Source organism: Dysidea avara, chromosome 4 (genome assembly GCF_963678975.1).
Source record: "Dysidea avara chromosome 4, odDysAvar1.4, whole genome shotgun sequence".
NCBI lineage: Eukaryota > Metazoa > Porifera > Demospongiae > Dictyoceratida > Dysideidae > Dysidea > Dysidea avara.
This window is the reverse complement of record NC_089275.1, coordinates 5,521,911-5,546,266: the sequence shown is the minus strand read 5'-3', so window position 1 is coordinate 5,546,266 and position 24,356 is coordinate 5,521,911. Positions and strand designations below refer to the sequence as shown.

The 24,356-nt window shown below is 37.6% G+C and overlaps 1 protein-coding gene across 4 annotated transcripts in view; it reads left to right on the top strand.

Moving 5' to 3' along the window:
- Positions 1-23,911, top strand: part of LOC136252944 (TNF receptor-associated factor 6-like) — a 33,607-nt gene extending 9,696 nt beyond the window's left edge. Inside the window, exons 2-8 of one of the 4 annotated variants that reach the window (XM_066045532.1) lie at positions 6,865-7,785; positions 10,634-10,734; positions 11,398-11,527; positions 11,930-12,013; positions 21,876-22,025; positions 22,663-22,832; positions 23,754-23,911. In XM_066045532.1, the coding sequence (XP_065901604.1) occupies positions 6,868-7,785; positions 10,634-10,734; positions 11,398-11,527; positions 11,930-12,013; positions 21,876-22,025; positions 22,663-22,832; positions 23,754-23,763 (1,563 nt within the window). In that variant the 5' untranslated portion in view covers positions 6,865-6,867 and the 3' untranslated portion in view covers positions 23,764-23,911. The other 3 variants (XM_066045534.1, XM_066045535.1, XM_066045531.1) reach the window with 3 other exon arrangements.
- The last annotated feature ends 445 nt before the right edge of the window (positions 23,912-24,356 follow it).

Genomic DNA, 24,356 nt, shown 5'->3' with positions numbered 1-24,356 from the left:
AATGTGTGTCTGGACGTTATTTCGCACACCGATGATGGCCTTTCTAGTAGAATGGTCAAACTTCTTAATGTAGCAGTTGAATAGATAACTTTTTGTAGTGTTCTCTGTAGCTTCTGACTCACATTCCTTGTACAGTTTCCTCAGTATCATGGATCCCTTTTCTAGGTCCTGTATCAATCATAGTATAGGAAGAGATACGGTAACTACTGTTGTCATATGATGTGCCCCTGCTGGCAGAGGTCTTCAGAAAAATCTGAGAATGCGTATATTTACAGGCCACCATGATGTCAAGTGAATAGCCATGATGTTTTACAAAACACTAGGTAACTTTAGACATATAAATCTAATCCAAAACAGCCAAGCTGTAAAAAAAGTGTGCGGCCCTCAAAAAGGTTATGGTGAAAAAAGATTTGAAATCCAAGGTGGCGGCCAAGAAATGGCTGTGATGGTAGGTTAATGGTAAAAATTTTAATAACGGCAATTCAGGTGAATTATTGTGCCGCTTGGTCTTGGCACAAAATTCACCTGAATTGTCATTATTAAAATTTTTACCATTAACTTACCATCACAGCCATTTCTTGGCCGCCACCTTGGATTTTACATCTTTTTTCACTGAGGGCTGCACACTTTTTTTCAGCTTGGCTGTTTTGGATTAGATTTCATTTCTTTTTGTATTTGTATACCCCAAAGCCAGCCATAGGCCGGCTTTGGGACTTTTTTAACCTATGTTTTTTTCTTTACCACAGGAAGAACAAAAGATGAAGTAGATGTACTTTAAATATTTTATCAGTAAATGTACAAATTATATATATTATAATAATACATATATTTATTACAGAAATCTCCATGGTGGTTTCTTTGTAACTGAACACTCTACAAGGTGACTTCTTGATGCTCTCTCTACATGGTGAATTGTTTGTAGCTGAACGATCTACAAGGTGACTTCTTCTAGCTGATCTCTCTACAGGTGATTTGTTTGCAGCTGAGCTCTTTACAGAATGGTTTCTTTGTAGCTGAACTCTCTACAAGGTAACTTCTTCTAACTGATCTTTCTACAGGGCAATTTGTTTGTGGCTGAATTTTCTACAGACTGATTTGTTTGCAGCTGAACTCTCTACATGGTGGTTTCTTTGTTGCTGAACTCTCTACAAGGTAATTTCTTCTAGCTGATCTCTCTACAGGGAGATTTGTTTGTAGCTGAACTCTCTACAGGGTGAATTGTTTGTAGCTGATCTCTCTACAGGGTGACTTGTTTGTAGCTGATCTCTTGAATTCTCTTCAGGGTGACTGCTCTATTAGGTTGACTGCTCTATTAGAGTATCTCGATCTCGCACTTGCTGCACTAAGTTGGATTTCGTGTTATAACTCCGTGGCTTTAAGTCTGATTCTTCTACACCATTGAAGAGCCTTTCTAAGATGATTATTCCATCTGTACAACGATTTTCAAAGCATTAGCCCAAGTGGTTTATCTGGTAGGCGTGGCAAGCAGTCGTTTTTTATTAGCTAATCTCGATTGCATAATTGTTACACACTGTTGGTTTTTTCGTTGTATCTTCCTGGTTTAAGCTCGATTTATTTCAAACCACAAAAGGTGTGAGATTCAATAGTTAACCTATTCACCCACCAATTTTCAGCTTCTTCCCATACGCGGTTTACCCTGTAGGCATGACAACATATTGGTGTTATTTTTCGTGAATAATCGCTCATAACTCTTTGCCTGTTTATTGTATTCCAGCCAAAGTTGGTACCAAGTGAAGATGCGCCTTTATATCCCCCTTCTGTGTGCCAAATTTCAAGGCAATCGGATATAGCGTTCGCGTTTTATAACAGTTTTTGTAAGTGTGCGAAAAGAGGAAGAAAAATAAGAAGAAAAAAAAACGAAGAAACTAAGCCAATTTGTGAAGTCACATATGCTTGAAGCGATTTCGCTTAAATTTGGAATGTGGAGTGCTGAAGTTGGAGGGAATGTCCACAGCAAAAATCGTCTTGTTTCATCAAGGCAGCACAGAGGTACGGAGGTGCGAAAATTGCATTTTCTTTCTTCCTGTCAATATACTCACGGGTGTTGCACGCTGGCTTCTTGGGCCGCACGACACTACCGTGTGTCTTGATCATGGGACGTTCTATTAGCCTCGAAAATCACCAGTGTGAATTGGCTAATGAATAAATATATTGTTAAGTACAATATATCCATATTGTCTGCGGTACATCGTGGCTGAAGCTGTTTAATTGCCGCTTGTAGGGTAAATTTTGCATTTGGCTGAAAAATTCTTGGCAACTATCTTACTGAAGTAGTCTTCATTTACTATACTAACAAACAGCCTATAACTTCTAACAACCATTACTGAAATCATGTTAAACTAATTCACATGTCCAGATTCTCAAAATGCATCCAATATTTTGACATGCTATAATATGTGATCGTGGCTATTAACATGACATAACAGTGTCCCACAAGTTTATGAAAGCCTATTGTATTAGTAGGTAAAACGAAGAGATCTAACTGTTGTGCTCCTTAACTGCAGTCTTGCCTAGAGTGCATGTTGCTGGGGAGTTGATTTGACTCCCTGTATTCACTTTCTCACAGATCACCATGTATGTCAGTATTAGAGTGATACACTAGCTACCTTTGCACGAAAAGATACGTTATTTTTCCATAATGAAACTTAAACAAAATTATGAGGAAATGTAATTCATGTCAAGTTTCCTGAAAATATTAGGCACATTCCTTTATCGAAATGTACGACAATTGCACTTAAATTTCTTACAAAAGGGATAAAAGGAACTTTGCACATCCGTAAAATTGTATTTCTGGAAATTTCAAAGAAATTTTGCAATTCATTATGCACAAAACCTAAAGATATGTGATTTTGTGTACAGTGTATAGTATTTGTAATTCTTCAGGTAGCAGCTAGGTGGGCAAATCTGTCATCTTAGGGCCCATTCTGGGGGATCCCCTGTAGCATAAGGAAATTTAGCTGACTAGCTATGTACATGCAGTGTAGTATTCTACATAATTTGAACTTTGATTTCTTTGAGTTTTAAAAAGATAGTTGACTGCCAGTAAATAACATTTGTCTGCAGCTGGCAGCCAAATATACTCTGTTGTAGTACAATGTGGTGCGGTATGGTGGAATGCAGTGCTAAGAAACAAATAATTGAGTGTCTTTGCCTTACAATAATCTACATGGAGAATTCCTAACGCAAGCAAAAGTTGAAATATTGTGAATATTTGTTAACTTTGTATATAGCTTTTGATGGATGGCTAGACTTGTGCCAATGTGCCAATTATGCCCACACTTTGGATCTTTTTTCCAAAATCCAGTCACATATACTCACGGTGTGGCGCGACAGCTTCTTGGGCCGCATGACACACTACTGTGTGTCTTGATACCACGTTCTTTGAAATTCAGTGTTGGAGGAAGCTATGTATGTAGCTGTGTTGGAGGTGAAATAGCCATCCATAGGCTTGAGCCGATTATGTTTTGAAAATTGCCTATTATGCTTTTGAGCAGTGCTCAAAAATCCAGCCTATTATGCTCACAATTATGCTCTCAAAATCAAGATTATGCTCGAGAATTGACTGTTTTATTAGAGTATATATGCATTTCCTGACTGCTGTATTAGAGTAAGCGACTGCTGTATTAGAGTAAGTGACTCCTCTATTAGAGTATCTCGATCTTATTTCCATAAACAGTAAAAATAATAACACTGCAAGATTTTTGATATGAAATGCAGTAATAATGTGCAGTATGTTCATGCTGTGCAGTATTTTTGGCACACGCATTGCGTGTTTTAATTAAAATTCTTGAAAATCATCCTATTATGCTGGCATAATGCTTGATGCTTTTGCTAGAAGTTTCAGGATAAACGGTTTTAAAGAATTCAAGCCAGCGTAACTCTCCAAGGATAGCAAGCACACATATGAAATTTACACTAAAGATGCATCAATCTGTTACCTTTCAGACCACTTCCAGTACTTGTAGCTGCTTGTAGAGTTTCCCACCAAATAAGATAGAAAATCTGAGCTGTTGGACAAGCGAAGTAGTATCATGAGTGCTCACAAAGGGGTGGAGGGTGGGGGCCGGCGGTGGGGTGGGCAAGAGTTATACCTCAAAATGGAGGCAGACCACAATTGGAGTCCAGAGATGAGATTACAGGGCTGTGCTGGCTCCTTAGTGGTTGATATGTAGCAAAATCCACAGAAAAAAACATCTAGTCTACATTATCAGGCTGTCCACCAGTAAGCCACTGATTCTTGCCAAACCAGGTTCTTCACAAGGCCTAAAACTGCCATTCAAGCTCTACACACACCCCAGAAAAGACGTGTGTTGAAACCAGCCTCGAGTAGTTTGAGTGGTACTGAGTGGCAAAACTACTAGTACAATAGTGTAGCTATCCACTTGTGGTGTTATTTTTGATTTTGTCTGATGTGCGATTTGGATCGGTTTTGTAAGATCTGGTCACATATTAACAGGAAGAAAGTAAACGTGATTTTCACACCTTTGTAGCTCCATGATCCCTTATCCGATTGAAACCGAATTTGTTGCACAAGTGCCCGCGCAGTAGGGGAGTCTACATTCCAAATTTGAAGAAAATCACTTTTTTTTTAAAAATCGCTCTGGCCAAAGTTTGGGTTTTTTTTTCTTCTTCTTTTCGCACACTTTGTAAAATCTGCCATAAAGCACGAATGTGTGCTCCAATCAGGCTGAAATTTGGCACACTTAAAGGGCTCATTAAGGCAGATCTCAGTACCAACTTTGGAAGGAGTCCGATGAACATTCGCGGAGTTATGATTGATTATTCGCGGGGAAAAAAAGGTCGAAGGTCTGTCACGCCCACAGAGTAAACCCCTTGAAGGAATGAGCTGAAAATTGCTATGTAGATGGAGTAGTCATCGTAGGAGTACCTTTTTGTGGTTTGAAAAGAATCGAGATAAAGGCCATCGAGATATGACACAAAACCCAACCTGTGTCACAATTACGCAATCGATTTTTATGAATAAACAAACTTTAATTTTCACGCCTACCAGGCAAACCGCTTAGAGTAATGAGCTGAAAATCAGTGTGTAGCTGGCATAATCATCATAGAAAGTCGTTGCAGTAGTACAGAAGAATCGGATTACAAACCACTGAGTTATGATCCAAAAGCCAACTACGTGTAGCAAATGCGAGATCGAGATACTCTAATAGAACAGTCACCCTAATAGAGCATTCAGCTACGTTTATAACTTAATCCATTATATTACGTTGCAAGTTATTCTGTAGGGAATTCAGCTACAAACAGTTAATCTTATAGATAATTCAGCTACAAGTAAGTCACCCTGTAGAGAGTTCAGCTACGAAAAGACCACCCTGTAGAGAGTTCAACTAGAAGAAGTCACCTTGTAGAGAGTTCAGCTACAAAGAAACCACCATATAGAGAGTTCAGCTGCAAACAAATCACCCTGTAGAGAATTCAGCTACAAACCTGTAGAGATATCACCTAGATACAAGTTACCCTGTAGGGATCAGTTATAAACAAATCACCCTTGTAGAAATATGTGTTGGAAACAAATCACCATGTAAAGAATTCAAGTCACTCTGAAAAGAGTTCAGCTACAAACAATGAGAGTTTCAGCTACAGTTCAGTTATGTATAAGAAGTCACCTTATTACCTACAGTATGTGATTATCATGCATTGTTAAATATAGAAATATTTTTAATCAGACAAAAAGCTGTACACAAAATTTCTTCCTTTGTTCCACAATTTCTGCAAAAAAGAAAAAAAAACAAGTTAATAGGAAGCACCAAAAACAGTTTATGGCTGGCTTTGTGGCTTGCAATACAAAAAGAAGTGATACATAAACCAAAACAGCCAAGCTGTAAAAAAAGAGTGCAGCCCTCAAAAAGGCTAAGATGAAAAAAAGATGTGAAATCCAAGGTGGCGGCCAAGAAATGGCTGTGATGGTAGGTTAACAGCAAAAAATTTAATTACAATAATTCAGGTGAATTTGGCACTGAATCCTAGTGGAGGAGGCAACGCAAATTCACCTGAATTGTTGTAATCAATATTTCCATTAACCTACCATCACAGCCATTTCTTGGCCGCCACCTTGGATTTCACATCTTTTTTTCATCTTGGCCTTTTTGAGGGCTGTACTCTTTTTTACAGCTTGGCTGTTTTGGTTTAGATAGGTATACATGCTTTAATCCTTAAAGTTCATCTGTCTTTCAATTTGATATTGAAGACTTTATGTTGAGCCATACCAACTAAGTTTGCTAACCTGGGTTGTTACTTTACAATGGTCAGTGTTTGACAATACTATGTTTGTTATTTGGCCACTAGATGTTCATCAGGATCAAACGTAGCCCATTGGTATGTCTCTGTATGGAGTTACGGTGGGACCTCCATTGTTGGAACACCTGTGTGCCAGTTGGTGAATCAGTTTGGATAAAGCTGATCTATTTATGTGCAGAGTTCTGTTCAACCACTCTAATAGAATGTTCACTACTGTATAGTAGACCAAACAAAGGTTGTCACAATACTCTAATAAAACAGTCATTTGTTCAGTCTGTTTAGATAATTAGAGTTTGGATAATCAATGTCCAGATATTTGAGGACCTGCTGTAGTGCTACATTGCTATAAACTGTTTGGGCTTACCTTATTTTGTGTTGAAACCCGATGTGTACCTCAAGAATTGAAGCATAATAATTATTAGGTTGTATGTAGCTAAATGAACATAACTTACATTGCTACTATATTAAAGTGGTCTTTTAAGGGTGGCAGTAAGCTTTTACCATTTTCTGTACACATTATGTACAGTATGTCTTAACCCTAACTTACAGCTGTACATGCTGTATCTTTTCCCTGTTTGTCAAAAGGTCATGTCTACCTCATCTACTGAACGGGAGACTGGAGGATATGATTACCAGTTTGTACATCCACTACCTGACAGGCTTGTTTGTGTGATATGCCACTTCCCCTGTAGAGATTCTCACCTGAGTGTGTGTTGTGGACACAACTATTGTAAGTCTTGTCTGGATGTAGTGAAGAGGGCTGGTGTTACACATGCGTGCCCTGTGTGCAATAATAAAGAATTTCAGACATTCCCAAACAGACAAGCTGATAGAGAAGTCAGAAGTCTTCATGTGTTTTGTATCAATAACACAAGAGGTTGTGAGTGGCAGGGTGAACTAAATGACATCAACAATCACCTTGAAAACAGTGATGGTTGCCAGTTTAAAGTTATGAGGTGTCCTAATAAATGTGGAAAGATATTTCAGCGGCAATATCTGACCAGCCATGTTCAGACTGAATGTCCACATCGCAAAGTATATTGCACATACTGTAAATTTCAAGGTGAATATCATTACATTGTAGGAAAACATGCTACGGAGTGCCCTAAGGAAGCCATACCTTATCTTAGTTGCATCCCTTTAGAAAATGTGAGAGCACACAGGAACGAGTGTCCTCTTGAGATGGTCCAGTGTGAGTATCGTGATGTTGGATGTGAAGTTTTGGTACCGTGCAAGAACCTAGTAGTGCATGAAAAAGAGTTCATGGAAAAACATCTTTCATTAACTATTCATCATGCTCGTTGGCAGCAACAGTATATATTTGATCTTGAATCTCAAATGAAAGTAGCTAAACATGAGCTGGCTTCAACCAAGAAGCAGTTTGAAGAAGCAGTTAATTTGATGAAACACCTGAGCTCAGATTTAAGGGCTACCAAGAATAATCTAAAAATTCTGAAAGCACAACTACAGCGTAAAGATGAGGAATTGACGGCTAATAATAAAAAAGTAAGTTTGACTACTTTAAGAGCAGATACTGTAAACAAACAGCAGTTAATTATTATAAATAATATTTCAAAGAGAATTTTTTTTAGGTCTTGTGTGTATTTGTGTGGCTTCTGTTAGTCTTAACATAGCATTTTTATTCGGCTATATTTTGAAAGGTTTTCATGTCTTGTAAATACTCTTCTTATAAGCATGCACTAACTTCATTTACACAAGTGCACAAAAAATTAGAATTTTCAACTACAGTAGGGACCATAGCACATCAATAAAAGTAAACAAGCTGGAGTAGTACACGACATTAAAAGTGTAAAAGTGTTGTTTAAGGATTAACACAGTAGGGATATAACACTTCTTATTGTTTTACTGTGATTCAATATCGTGCACTACTTCAGCTTCTTTCAGTACCTTTCGATGTGCTATGGTTCCTACTCTATAGTTTAAAATTTTTGTGTACTTGTTTGCTAACTTTTCTTGTAAAAATAAAATTATTATTACTGGTGAACCCATGCATACTGCATCAAAAAAAAGTAATGGCACTGTGCGCCTCAACTATCAATTATCATCAAAATGAAGTATCTATTATGCTTCATTGTCAGCTATGTTCAACCCATTACACAACATTACGAATCAAGAACTTTCGAAAAGCACATCTGCAATCAAAGTATATAGCCACTATAAAAATACAGATGATTTCCTTTCCATTACAAAGGGAAGCCATCACATGCTACCACCAAATTGACACCTTTCACTGTCATGGGACACAACTGAGGACACTGATACGTCCATGAAGAATGCATTGCATGTACTGCGGTATGCCAAAAGGACCGCTCGGGCAAAAACGACGTCGAACTGTGAAAAAAATCAAGCCCGTATGTAGCCTTAGCCATTATCGAGTTATGCTTGTCTGAAAGCATCAGTCAGTTACTCAGTCAGTCAGTATATAGAAATTCTGTTGGATAATTTTTTTTAACATTCCGTAGCAACTTGTTAAAAGCATTTCAGGTTGATCTGAGAGATTATTTGGACTTTACCTAACCAATACTGCCTCATCGTGGTCAGGGAAAGTTAATTAAGGGTGATGTTTTTCATGGGCCACGCCTACACCTTTGTGGTCCCTACTATCATACTGTATGATTAACTTTGTTTTTCCCTATAACTCCAATGTACTGCTGTGTCAAATGTAGTATACCACATCAAATAGGTGCAAAAAAAATTTTTTTAAATAAAAAACAAGCACATAAGATAACGTAATGAAGCTGTCAATCAAATACTCTAATAGAACAGTCACCACATGTAAGAATCTCTACAGTTGCTGGGTATGAACATTTACATCTGTGGCACCATCCCATGAGCACATTTTAGCCTTCTAGGAATTTTTACCAAATTAAAGAAATGCATTTCCATATGACAATTTACTTTAGGCTCACTAATGAACTACTTATATATGGCTGTCACTGATCCCTATAGCTCTTCATCAATGCAAACAGCATAATTTATTACTATGAAGCTGCTCTACATCAAAATTTCAGTCCTGAAACATGAAATTCTGGGGGTGGCTGCACCCCCAGCTCCATATATACCTGCCACCATTGTGGATCACCCCTGCTATAATAGGTACTAGTATTTTAAAAATTGTTAATTTAAAAATGAGGTAGGGATCTACCATATGCAATAAAAAGTAGTGAAACAAGATAATATGAATGATGGTATTACAGCATAGCTCAATGGGAAAGTCCCTACTTTGGCATTGAGCAACGTTATAGCTAATGTGCCAAAGTAGGGACTTTCCCATTGAGTTATGCTGTATTACTATCATTCGTATCTTGTTTCACTACTTTTTATTGCATAGATCCATACTTCATTTTTTAAATACTGGTTAGTTTAGTTTTTTGTTGTAGCACAGTAGCTAGTTACAGCTTATTAAAGTACATAATGTGCCAAAATTGGAAGCACATAGGCCCGTAGTAGCATGCATAGCTTACCTTTGATCGTAGTAGCAGTGGCACTCATATGCGCTCAGATCTATGACCTGTCTCAGTACGATGGTCCGCATCTATTCACCCCGGCCGGAAGTTGTTCAAACGAACAAGCCCTTTCAGTTGTCTGGAGCTTAGTCTCAACTAACAGGATGGAGTAATACAATTTCCACTCAAGTACTATCCAATCACATGAATCACTCGCTGATCTCGCCGTCCGGCACTGAGTGGCTGAGTCGCCGTCGAGTATCAATCTGTCTCAGACCTCTTCGTCAATTGCAGTCCAGGCGTTAGCAAAAGTCAAATGTTTCATGTGCAACACTTGAAATTATAAGTGCCCCACTCTTTCAGCAGGATAAGCGCTTTCTGAAATAATTTTGTGATATCTACAGAAAAGTGTTGATATGGAAAATTAATGTCTCGGTATGGTTCAATGCTTGAAGAAGAAGACAACCAACCTGATTGAAGATAAAAGGAAAGACAAGGCGCACAGGGCGTACACTCGTTGGAACCCCAAAAGGCACATCCCACGGGTGATTTTGTTGTTGTGGCATAAAATGGTGACCATGCGCTGCTTCGTTTGGACTCTAGGCTTGCGACTGTGGTCAGGCGAGGCAGTGAGACTAAAATTGGAGTTTTTGGTGATTTTTTAAAATTTTATATCCGGCCACCTGTAAGTGTTTTGTTGTATTTAATGCTTTTTTATGTAATATATGGACTAGTACTATTCTGTAGAGGCGATTTTTGCCACGTAAAATGTCTGTAGGATAATTTTTAAAGGCAGAATTTTGCGAAACATTCACCACAATCCCTACTTAAACAGTATGACCGTACCGTTTGGTACATTTAGTAGTATTTGTGTGTCTACTACTCAGACTGTGTCCACCAAACCTCCAGCTAAAACTGCTGGTAGTGCAAAAGGAAGGTTATTTGATGACAGTGAAGAAGAAGATCTGTTCTTATCACCTGCAACAGAGTAAGTAATAAGAATTGTTGAGAGTACAGTATAGGCATCAAAATTATACAGGAAATAAGTACATCATATATACGTGTATAGACTTAAATGTGTCCTTTGTGTCCAATCCTTTTCTCTTTTGTAAGTAGCAGGTTAATAGCTTTGTGCGTTGTATGAAATACATTTCTGCACCATGCTTCTACAATCAAACATGACAAGTTTATTGTATGTGCACTGTATGTACACTTCATGTACTGTTCTTTGTATATTCTCTATTATTGTGTAACAGTGTATGAAGAATACAGTGAAGAGTAAAGTATGAACTAAACGAGGAGAGAGTGTTTACATCAATGAACTGTACACTTAAGATATTATAGTCTAGTTGAATAGCCTGTTAATTGTTATTTGTGTACTGTGCACCATCGGTGATCCAAATGACAAAGGTGACTGTTCAATTAGAGTATTTCATCATTTGTGCCTTCTACTGTATATAAGGGCAATCAAGGGCATTTGATTGATTAAAAAGTGCTCTGTATGTAAACTATCAGTTAATATACCTGTGTGGTACTTGTATGGTTTGTGTGTGCAGGCGTGTGTGTGTATGTGTGTGTGTGTGTGTGTGTATGTGTGTGTGTGTGTGTGTGTGCGTGTGCCAACTCTAGAACTTTAAATGAGAAATTTTAGGTTAATGACAAACTCTTCAGTGATTGATGATGCTGAGATAATGCATAGCAGTGACAGCAACTTCATCACATCAGCAGACACAACTATTCCAGTAGTTGCTTCTTCCCTCACCAATCCAGTTACTTCAAAGGTGACTACAGTATATTCTGATGATCATTACTATAATTCTAGTAAAAGTGACATTCATGTAAAATTGCTACTGATAGTGGTAAAAATTTGCCATGTCATTTTTTACTGTTGTATATAGAACATTAGAGTGATCATCAAATCACCGCCATTCAAATTAGCTGTTCAGCTAATTTGATCCTATAGTGATCTCACTGATCTGTAACTGAATTTTCATAAGTTTGTGTGCGTTACAGTGCGTATCAAGAAAACAAAAATCAAGCAGATTTAAAGTGTAATTTACTGTGTCACCTTAAGATACTGTAGCTGTGTATCCAATTAACTCTCATTTGCTCTTTTTGCTAAGCAAACATTTTGCATTTACTGTAAATAAGTCATACTTTTTCTGTATAATATTGGTTTTTAGGTGCCATTGAAAAACAAGCGTACATGGCGTCCATTATTTGATAGTTCAGAATCAGATGATGACAGTCCCACCATTAACACGAAGGTAAGCTGCATATACCATTGTCCATTATTAACATGTAGTGCAAACTGTGCAATATTAAAGTTTATATCTCATTATAAACTCTTTGTAATATTGATATCTCACTGTTGTCGTGAATTAATGGTACTATAAATAATTGTCAAATTATGCAATTAGATGGGTATGTTCATTTCACTAGTGGACTGGATTACTGCTGGGCTCAAATTTTGTGTTCTTACATTTTGTAGCCAGTTGTAACCTCAAAAGTGTTTTAGAAACCAATACCATTCACCACGAGGCATAAAATGGACACTTCACAAAACTAACTTAAACCTATGTTATCGAAAATGATTTGCTTACTACTACAAGCACTGTGCACTATTTTAATACTAATGCATCTGTCTGTCTTCCTAAGCCTTATTTTGTGAAACACAGTAGCACTAACATTCAGACCATGTATGTAACGTAGAGTGATATAGATAAGGACCCGCCGAATATGCTGGCATAATAATGAGCATAATAGGTGCCTGAAAGCATTGAGCATAAGTGCAATACTATAAATTCTTGCTTATCAAAATACATATCCCACAAAAGATCTATATCTCTAAGAACAGTCAGTAACTCTAATAAAATTATCAGATAGCTGACTGTTCTATTAGAGTATATCGATCTTTTCTGTGACATACATTTTGACTAGCAAGGATTTACAGTCTGTGCTTCAACCACTTATTGTTTTCCCATAAAGTGTAAAGTTATTAGAAAAACATGGGAACTGAGGTAAACATATTGAGCATAATTTGAGCATAATAGGTAAATTTTTGAACAGTGCAGCATAGCATAATAGGTAAAATAATGAGCATAATCGGCAGGTCCCTAGATATAGAATCACCTGTAGCCTTTCAGTAGTCTATGTATACAGTGTAGATTTGCCAACTGTATAGTGTTTGTAAATATCAACAAATGTACAGTACTATAGTATGTACAAGTTGAGCTGAATCCTGAAAACAGCTAAAAATTAAAAGTGGATTTTTTCTCAACAGAGTTAACATTTCAGCCAACCAAATAATTAATGGTAAAAGCAAAGGTGTCAGCAAGAGACACGTATGGTTTGGCTCCAATACAAGTTCGGGAAAGGGCAGAAATGGACACTTTACTTATATGGCTTCCACGTAGGAAAATGTATTGTGAAAATTTTGATTGGCCGTAGATATTATGTCAGACATTTGAATGAAAAGATTTTGAAATATTTTTAGCGGGTCAAGCAGTACTACAAATGAGCCTAACTTCAAGATCGTGTGTAATTGCATCCATGAGTTATTAAAATGTTTTTGAGGATTCAGCTCAACACGTACATACTATAACAGTTAGCCCAAAAACAAACACTTCCCAATGTATACACTATCTAACATACAGGTGAGGCTGCACATATTTATTCAGTGTACACAAGAGTTCAAGCTATTCATTTGAACTCATACGGTTAAATAGATCACTAGAGCATGGGGGAAGGTACAAACACTGGAGTAGACTTCTAGACTGGTGTTTTTACATCCTATCAGTAAGTTGGCTTTCGAAACTTTCCTCAATTGGTAAATTCTCCACCATGCAAAATACCCTATTTGCAGACCACTTGTACTGTGTATGTACACATTGGCTTAGCATCATCCTACATACGTACATGCTACAAAATAGTGTGTTTTGGTAGAGAAGGCAACAAGTAGTCATTTCTGACAAATGATGCAATTCCCAGTGAAAAACTTGTGTATTACCAATTAATAATAGCATATAAATTAAGATTTAACAGATTGTTAGTATACTGAAAGCATCATTATATAGCTTTATTGTATTTTGTGTGGGAGGATCAACGTTTCACTGTGGGCTGTATTTTCCATATTGTACCGATTTGCTACATAACTGTACTGTATGAGTCATACCTGTACAGCACAGTTATGTGGAAATTACAGTACAGTTATGTGAATAATTGGGCAAATACAGTACAGTTATGTGAATAATTGGGCAAATACAGTACAGTTATGTGAATAATTGGGCAAATACAGTACAGTTATGTGAATAATTTGGCAAATACAATACAGTTATGTGAATAATTGGGGAAATACAGTACAGTTATGTGGCGCAGTTATAAGTAATGTTATGAAAACAACCCCACTCAAACAGCACGATTGATCACATGCATGACATTGTAAATAACTAAAACTAGCCAGACTAATCCTGCCAGTTGGTTCTATGACTAGAAATACATTACATGAACACTTACTGATAATGTGACACAAAAATTGAAGCAACAACCCCACACAGATGGCATGATTGATCATGTGTGTGACACTGTCAAACGCTAAAACTAGCCAATCTAATCCTACCAAATTGTTCTACGACTACAAAAAGGCTATATAACAACTTACTGATAGTCTGATCTACTGAAGCAATTCGGGTACTCAAGAAAATCGCTTTGAGCAAGATGGCCAGGAAGTACAATAAACACTTAAAGCACCTCCTATGTTTATGTGTACGAAACGTACAGCACTCGGGGGGTGTCTCAAGGCTAACACACTTTGCCTTGTGCTGTATTAGCATTCTCAACACATCCCTCGTGCTGTATTTTTCACACACATGTGGCGGTGCTTAACTATAGCATACAGAAAAACTACATACAACTTATTTGGCACATGTCACTCTTACTTCCTAGTAGGTATGTTGAAAACAAGTGGACCAGTGTGTTGAAGAGAATTTTATGCCAATGTTTAACAACACCGAAGTGTTAGAACATTAATTAGGAAGTAAAAGTAAAATTCCAGTAATCCAGTCCAGCAATTGTACACTTCTGTAGCAGCATGCCCTTCTATTGTGCAAGTAAAGACCTTGAGGAGCCAGAGTGTGTGGCATACAAAGTAAAGGTCATAAAGTTGATCACTTTAAAAGAGTATGTGGGTAAATTTTATACAAGTCCAGAAATCCAGTTCAGTAGTCCAGTACAGTGAATGGATACACTCCAGTCAAAGTGATTATTTTGGAGCCATTGTTAAAATCTTTCTTTGTAATAGATATCTAATCCAAAACAGCCAAGCTGTAAAAAAAGGTGTGGTCCCTAAAAGGCCATGGTGAAAAAAGATGTGAAATCCAAGGTGGCGGCCAAGAATGGCTGTGATGGTAGGTTGATGGTAAAAAGTTTTAATAATGACAATTCGGGTGAATTTGGTGTCGCTTGGTCTTGGCACAAAATTCATCTGAATTTTCATTATTAAAATTTTACATTAACCTACCATCACAGCCATTTCTTGGCCGCCACCTTGGATTTCACATCTTTTTTCACAATAGCCTTTTTGAGGGCCGCACTCTTTTTTTACAGCTTGGCTGTTTTGGATTAGATTTCACTTCTTTTTGTATTTGTATACCCGCCAGCCTATGGCCAGCTTTGGGACTTTTTAACTTATCTTTTTTTCTTTACCACAGGAAGAAGAAAAGATGAAGCAGATGTTAAATACTTTAAATATTTCTAATTTTATCAGTAATGTACAAATTATATATATATAGTACATATATTGGTCCTTCTAGCTGATCTCTCTACAGGATGACTTGTTTCCAGCTGAACCATCTGCAGGGTGATTTGTTTGCAGCTGAACTCTCTACATGGTGGTTTCTTTGTAACTGAACTCTCTACAAGGTGACTTCTAGCTGATCTCTCTACAGAGTGATTTGTTTGTAGCTGAACTCTCCACTAGGTAACTTCTTCTAGCTGATCTCTCTACAGGGAGATCTGTTTGTAGCTGAACTCTCTACAGGTGATTTGTTTGCAGCTGAACTCTCTACATGATGGTTTCTTTGTAGCTGAACTCTCTACAAGTTAACTTCTTCTAACTGATCTCTCTACAGGGTGACTTATTTGTAACTGAATTCTCTACAGGGTGATTTGTTTGCAGCTGAACTCTCTACATGGTGGTTTTTTTGTAGCTGAACTCTCTACAAGGTGAGTTCTAGTAGCTGAACTCTCTACAGGGTGATCTTTTCGTATGGCTGGACTCTCTACATGGTAACTTCTTCTAGCTGATCTCTCTACAGGGTCAATTGTTTGTAGCTGAACTCTCTACAGGGTGATTTGTTTGTAGCTGATCTCTATATGGGTTACTTGTTTCTAGCTGATCTCTTGAATTCTCTTCAGGTGACTGCTCTATTAGGATGACTGCTTTATTAGAGTATCTTGATCTCGCACTTTCTACACCAAGATGGATTTCGTGTTTTAACTCTGAGGCTTTAAGTCTAATTCTTTTACACCATTGAAGAGCCTTTCTAAGATGATTACTCCATCTGTACAGCGATTTTCAAAGCATTACTCCAAGCGGTTTTTCTGGTAGGCGTAGCAAGTAGTCGTTTTTTATTAGCTAATCTCGATTGTGTAATTGTTACACACTGTTGGTTTTTTCGTTGTATCTTCCTGGTTTTTAGCTCGATTTCTTTCAAACCACAAAATGTTTGAGGTTCAATAGTTAACCTATTCACCATCCGATTGTCAGCTTCTTCCCAAAAGCGGTTTACCCTGTAGGTGTGATAACATATTGGTGTTATTTTTCGTGAATAGTTGCTAATAACTCTTTGCCTGTTTATCGTATTCCAGCCAAAGTTGGTACAGAGATGCACCTTTATACCCCCCCTTCTGTGTGCCAAATTTCAAGGCAATCAGATATGGAGTTCACGTTTTATGGCAGATTTTGTAAGGTTACGAAAAGACGAAGAGAAAAAAGGGGAAAAAAAGAAACTAAGCCAATTTTTGAAGTCGCATATCTCGGGAATGGTTGAAGCGATTCGCTCAATTTGGTATGTTGAGTACTGAAGTTGGCGGGCTTGTCCACAGCAAAAATCGTCTTGTTTCGATAAGGCAGCACAGAGCTACGGAGGTGCAAAAATTGCATTTTCTTTCTTCCTGTCCATATACTCATGGGTGTTGCGCGCTGGCTTCTTGGGCTGCACGACACACTACCATGTGTCTTGATACCACGGCTGTAAGGGATTTTGCTGATAAGTTATATACATCCAAAGCCTGAGGGTCACAGGCCCGAGGGCTGCGGGTATATACATCAGCAAATCCCAAGCAACCGTGGTATGTATATATGCAGCCCAAGCTACCACTGGGCAGTGATTATATAGACCTTGTGCATTCCAAGGCGTGGTCTGGCAAAAACTGGGGAAAAGTTGCTACAGCTTCAAGTTTCACGATAGTTTACGGGAAAAGTGAGGGCAAAAGTATCGAGCGTTCTATTGCAAAAATCTTCCCTAGGCGAAATAACTTGCCAAGCAGCAAATACATTATACACTTTTACCCAGTAACTTACTTTATACTAGCGCCACTCTATCTTTTAGCACGATTCCTTCGTATTAGCATCAAAAAATTTTCGTATGCATAGAATGCGTACATTTTTTCCCTCAATAAATGGCGGATGTGTTATTTTGATGATGTAATAAAGTGCCACGCCTTGGTGCGCACATGGTCTATAGACATTAAGGCCAAAATTGATTGTGCAGATCGATTAATTCTCACGTGATCAGTATCATGATTTGTATTTGGCTATGAACAAAACTAATCAGACAGAAAGCTTTTTGTTATCCTTGCTATCCTACAAGTTAAAAACATTGGGCTAAGGTGAGAGCTATAGTGCTATAGCTTATTCACCAATCGTTTCTGCACGTTTCTGAATACAGACTACAACGAAGTTACCACTCTACACAGAGTAACCACTTTACAAGTAACATCTTTTTTTTGTTTATTTACAATATCATCTAATGAACATACAACATACATACAATTAAACACAAAGATGTCTCTGTAACAGTTTCAAAGCAATTGACCATCCCTCTTCAGAACCTCTCAGCCTGATGTCTAAGATGCCCATATGTTAGTGAGAAAACTTCTTCTAAATAGATCTAAAGATGTGAAATGAACTGATGAGGGTAGTGATAAAGGATCGTCATTTAAACTTCTTAAGCAATAAGAATGTGTCATTGGAGCAGTGGCAAAAGTCAAATGAAACTGCTGTGGAGGCTCTCAGCCTCCGAAATCAAGTAACTGCCCACAGCACTGGCCTCACAGTGAGAATGCAGTGAGGGAAATGTACATTCACTCAGTTTCTCAGCCATTTTCTGTATTGCATAAGTGAGTAGCTGCAGCACCCATAACAGCAACACTACTGCATTCACATACAGGCCTCACAAAGGATTTAAAAGCAACAGCAAGGCTTCTTGGACCCAGAAATTCTCTAACACAGTATAGTGCTCCCATTCTCTGTCAACAGAGGGTGGACTTATTTTCTATCATAGAGCTCCAAGTCAATCTACGATCAAAATAGAACCCTAAAATCTTCAATTTATCAACGTCTTCAATGGAAAGGGAGTCCATAAATAGAGGGAGATCACACTCAACATAACGTTTTAATGATACACACGGTGAGTGACATGTAGTAGATTCAAAATTAATGTTCCACATTCTACCCCAGGAAAAAACACGATTTAAATCAGCAATTATCTCTTCAGCAGCTGTTATCCAATCCTCCTTGCTCTTAATCACCTTCACAAGAGATGAGTCATCAGCATATTCAAACAAGTCACAATATAAAACTTATTTAGTAAGGTGATGAATGTACAAATTGAACAATAAAGAGGACCAGACACCACCCTGAGGAACACCAGCCGTAAAGTTCCGCTGAGAAGAAGTATCACCATGAGCCACCACAAATAAACTCCAAATAGGAGCACAAAAGGCCACAAGCCTTACTTCTTAAACTAACACTACAAAGATGTTTCAATAAACCAGCCCACCATACACTATCGAAGGTCCCGCGAATGTCTAAAGATACAATACGACACTCCTCATGATGTTCCAATGCTCGAATAGCAGTAAGTGCTACTGCAGTTCCACAGTTCTGAGCACCAGTACCTTTCATAAAACCAAATTGAGAAGCTGAGGAAAAATATGATGATATATTTGCAAATAAACAAACCATTCAAACACCATTGCTAGAGTAGGAAGAACAGTAATTGGACGTTAAAAATGGGGATCAGTAACATTGCCCTTCTGCTTGTAAACAGGAGTAATATGTGATAGTTTCCATGATAGTGGAAATTCTCCGGGCCTACATACACAGCTAAATAAAATAATACAAGTATAAGAAAAAAATTGGAATTTTAAATTACAGTGTATAATGCTGCAATAAAAGTACTGAAACAAGTTGGATCGGAGTAGTACGTAATGTCCAAATACTGTAAAACAATAAGAAGTGAATATCCCTACTGTGCTACACTCAATGCACAGTAGGGATATTCACTTCTTATTGTTTTACAGTATTTGGACATTATACTAGATTACAGTATGACTCATACTATAACAACTGATTCAGTGGGAGTGGCTCTACATAAGCCTGCAGACAATAATGGATGCGGATTCATGCATACCTACGGACTGATGAATGGGCGTGGCTACCATATGTCTGCAGACTGTAATTTACGTAAGTGGGCATGGCTCATGAAAGAAGCAGAGCTATGCTATGACGTGTAGTAACACGTCCACGTTTAATTTAGCATGTGGGGTCAGACCCAAATAATCTGTAAAGCAGGACCAGGATGACCCGACTCGGTTTAACATTGTTACTAAATAAACCATATTTATTGACTCACACATTGCTGTATAGTTTGCTGTGAGTTGCTCTCTCTGATCGATATCAACAGCAAGTCACGTACGCGTGTGTTTTTGGTGCAACCAGCGACCACGTGTATTTGAATAGTTTGATGCAATATACACTGGTATGGAAGCCATACTGTAGTCTATTAACACTCAGCAGTAGAACCTTGACTGATGGCCATGGTAAAGAAGGATAAAAGGTAAGACAATAGCACAAGCATTGTATGCTTATCAATATGCCAAAGATTTTTTCTTAAGCGAACTAGAAATGTTTCTGCGAAAAAATTAGGGCTGTAGCTGTAGCCACTTTTCTGCTACGCTTGACTGAAGGCATCAGGTAGGCAGGCAGGCAGGCAGTAGAAAATTCTGTTGAATAATTTTTTTTCTAAATTCTGTAACAACTTGACGCAAACGTTTCGGGACAATCTGAAGACACTTTTGGGCTTGGTTTTATCCAACCAATATTATCATGTCGTTGTGAGGAAAAATCGTGGCAGGTTTTTGGCTTATATTATATCACGGATCGCCCCCACACCTTCGATGTTCCTAATATACAGTACTATCGTACTGTATGATGCACTGGTAAACAAGCAACAGTGCTTCAAACTTTAAGGGCTAACACCATCTGGACCTACAGCTTTCTTCATATCAAGTGAGCTCAACACACAGTAAACCATAGATAGCTTTATCCGCCATGATTTCTTACAAGTAACTGATAAAACCTCTGGGGGAAGTGTAAGTGAAACAGTAAAAATCTGTAGGCAACAATAGCTTGTATGCAAATAGGTTGCAATACTATCAGCATCAGGAGCAAATCTGTTGTGAGGCATACAGAATCCACTATTGCGTTTACTGAGATTCCACCACAGACAGTCGTTAGATCCAGTTTGTAACTTGGAAAGAAGAGAATTACAATGGTGATGAAAAGCAATAGCTTGAGTTTTCCTAGCAGCTGACACAGCAACGTGATAAGCTGGCCAATCATGCTTAGCCCAACTCTCTACTTTCTTTTGATATGACAAAAGCGATTCCACCACACAGTTGGGCGTGCTACAGCAGGTACAGTAGATGGAATGTAGCGATCACAAGCTTTAGTGATTATAGTAACAAAGGCTTCAGTTGTATCAGAGATTGTTCCAGACCTCAAAACATCCCTTACCTATAATAAACTCCATAATTTTTCCATGAACAATTCAATAGCACATTAAACTCGCATAACTGAAATTCTTTGTGATATCTCTAAGATTTGTCTGTTCACTGTAACTAAATGTAACCAGAACCAGTGTTGGGCAAGTTACTTTGTAAAAGTAACTAGTTACATATTACATATTACTTGCAAATAATAATATTACTTTTGCAGTAACGAGTAATATAATGCATTACATGATGAAGCAGCGAGCAACAGATATTACTTACGGAAATTGTAATGAATGTAATGCGTTACTTCTTTGTAAGGCGCATTGTAGTCAGCCTTGTGATGGGTTGCATTTTGGGCCCAGACAGCACTGGAGACAGAGTTGCAGGCATGAAAAAAGAGTGATAGTGTATAGGTAGCGTCTTTGAGACCAAAACACTATGGCTGAATTCACTTGTAATTGTAGGCTGGTAGCATGTATTTGGAAGGTTGGACTTATTTTATAGCTAGTAACGAACAAATGTTATATGTACTAGTTAGAGCCCTTAAAGTAACAAGTAATATGTAACTCATTACTATTTTCTGTGAGTAATATTTAATTGTCGTGTGTTACATAGCATAGAAGTAACAAGTAACATTTTTAGAGTAATGGCCCCAAATCCCACAATGCAATGTTGCATGTTGCTCAACATACCAAGTCAAAGCATACTGTATCGTTGAACTGCTTGGGCATCAAAGCCATGAGCAAACTGCATTCCCATGATATAACCAATATGCAAGGCAAACCCTGACTGGTGCCTTTGACAATATGCAAGGCAAACCCCGAGTGGTGCCTTTGAATGCCCATGCTAAAGTGTTAGTATATACTATAATAGTTGCAACTAGACAGTTTTACACATTGTTAGTTACTGTTTTTCTGTGGCTGCATATTTGCTCAAGAAAGTAACAGCATCTCTTTACTAGTTACATAAATCACAGACCTTACTTTAACAGAGTATAATTGGTGACACTATAATTTTATTCCAAATGAGTGTTTATTGTGTAATCATGTTTCTTTGTGTGTGTGTTTGTAGAAAGCATCCACTACTCCCAATACAACCAAAGATGAAGCAAACACAAGGCTTGGTGGTCTCTTTGAACAAAGTGACTATGATGATAAAGAAGATGAAATTTTGTTTAGTATTAGGCCCTCCAAGCAATCCATTGCCAAGCAACCAGACAAGGTGCTGTATAACACTTCTAATTCCTGTACACTATTAATAAATGAATGACAACTTGAATTGTTATGCATGCTAAATGATGATTAAACTCCAGAAGTTCAAGAAAGTTAGTAAATACTTTTCGACTAATATAGGTAGCAACCAGTTCAAAAGGTGCTGGGAATATCAACTGAATTCTATGTATTGTTATCTCTAGTTTTTACCTGATATCACTGGCAACAAATGAGGGAATACTGTTAGGTGTACAGTAGACTCTTATACCCTCACTTGCATGTGTGAGAAAATGTCTGCTTTTATCAAATGTAGGTGTATGTTCTATTAAAGAAAGTGAATGTTGTATTAGAGTATACATTATATAATGAAAGGACTTCAATTATCCTAACACTTACTGTATCTGAATACTTATCATTGTCGAGGCTACTAAGATTTATATAACTTAGGGTCTACTGTAATTGAAATTTTGAAAACATTTTGGAAATTTTTATGAATTGTTTTAAATAGTTTTTTGCTGATAGCTGAGAATGATTAGTATTGAAGCTAGCTAAATAGTCTGTAGGTACCGTAGATAATAATGTATATATTGTAAGTACTGCATTTGAAATTTTTCATCTATGTTGTGACGTGCACCATTTGTTGGCAGGCATCAAATCCATTATTCTCAGATAGTAGTCAATCAGATGATGATGATGATGCTTATAAACTCATAGCTATGCCACAAGCTGATTACAACTTTATGGCTGTTGTACAAGGTGTGCAGCAAGCCAAGGTCACTGATCCATTATCTGAAAATGAGGATTTGTTGGGAGAAAAGTTTGTTTCACCAGTGTTATTGTATAAGATGGAAGGATAAGTGTCTTGAGACTTCTGATGTTAATACACCTAGTATTGAACGTTGCTATTATTTAGTACTATAGATGGCAGAGATATTTGTGACCTGGTCTGTGAAAAGGGGTCTTATAGCCTTTCCAAATTGTCAAGTTTGACTAATCATAACTCCTCATGTTTTGAACCTATCACCTTCATACTACACCAAGGCATAGTGCTATGTTAGGGGTAAAAGGGGACTAAATTGCAGAGTGATACCACATTCACAAGTCAAGTTACAGGTTGTCAAGTACATGTAATTGAAAAGGCTATAAGACCCCTTTTCACAGACCAAGTCACTTTGTTATGTCACCATCAGGGTATTTGATAGGGCAATATGGTGCTCCATTGGCCCAATGTGAACACAAATTGACCCACACAACTCATGGCTTCTGCTTCAAATTTCTAGTTCAGCTTTGTGGCTATTACACATCAAACATAAGCCGATTGGCCCGGTGGTATACTACTGGTGGAGCAGTAAATGTCTGGGTTGGGCCAGTTTGGCTCAGAATTGAAATACTTATCAAAAACCCTGGTCACCATACATGCAAGCACAGTGGTACCATTTCAAGTATAGCTGGCACACCATACCATGGGTGTATTAAAGGGAAAAAGAAGAGGCATTTTAAATGTATAGCTTCACCAAATTGTACAGTTTTTGCATTACAGCTACCCACCAGATAGAAATCACTCCAGCCATTCCAAAGATATGTGCTACCAAAGTTTCATTTAAGATGTGTATGAGGAGTATAGTCTCCTTTTCACACACATTATGAAATTGCTATGAAACATAAATACAACACTTTACTATATATATTGCCTTGTCATTTATATAAACTCAGTGTTTCATATGTATTCTTTCTATAGTTTGCTGTAAAGATGAAAATGACAAAACTAATGATAATGATAATTATAATTATAGATGGACTCTTGATTTAGTTCAAAGCACCATAGCTAGCTATATTTGAGATTGTGTACGTATAGTGATTTATTATTTTTAATAAAAACAATTCTTGATGAAATAATGGTTGTATGGAAAATCCCATATCCTACACTACTGTATCTAGCTAACTAATAGCTGATTTTTGAAAATCTATGCCTTATGGACACAATATACCTTGGCAGCCTGCACTTGTAAAATCTCCCTGAAGTTTTGTAGGCACGTATCTTGATTTATTTATAGGCATCTAGAGTACAAAAAAGGCAGTCTGCTATTTAATTAGAGCCTTACCGTAGCTTAAAATGTAGCTATAGATCCAACTAATGTATACCTCAGATTTCATGCCATTGTAAGCATGGTTTCTCTGTGTGGTTATAGCAAAATATTACTGTTGATCAATACATAATTGTATTGTGGTAAACTATAGCTATGGTAACTACAAATATGGATGCTACAGCTGGCCTTAGCAATAGGCTGAGTAGTAGGGACCCGCCGATTATGCTGGCATAATTATGAGCGTAATAGGTGCC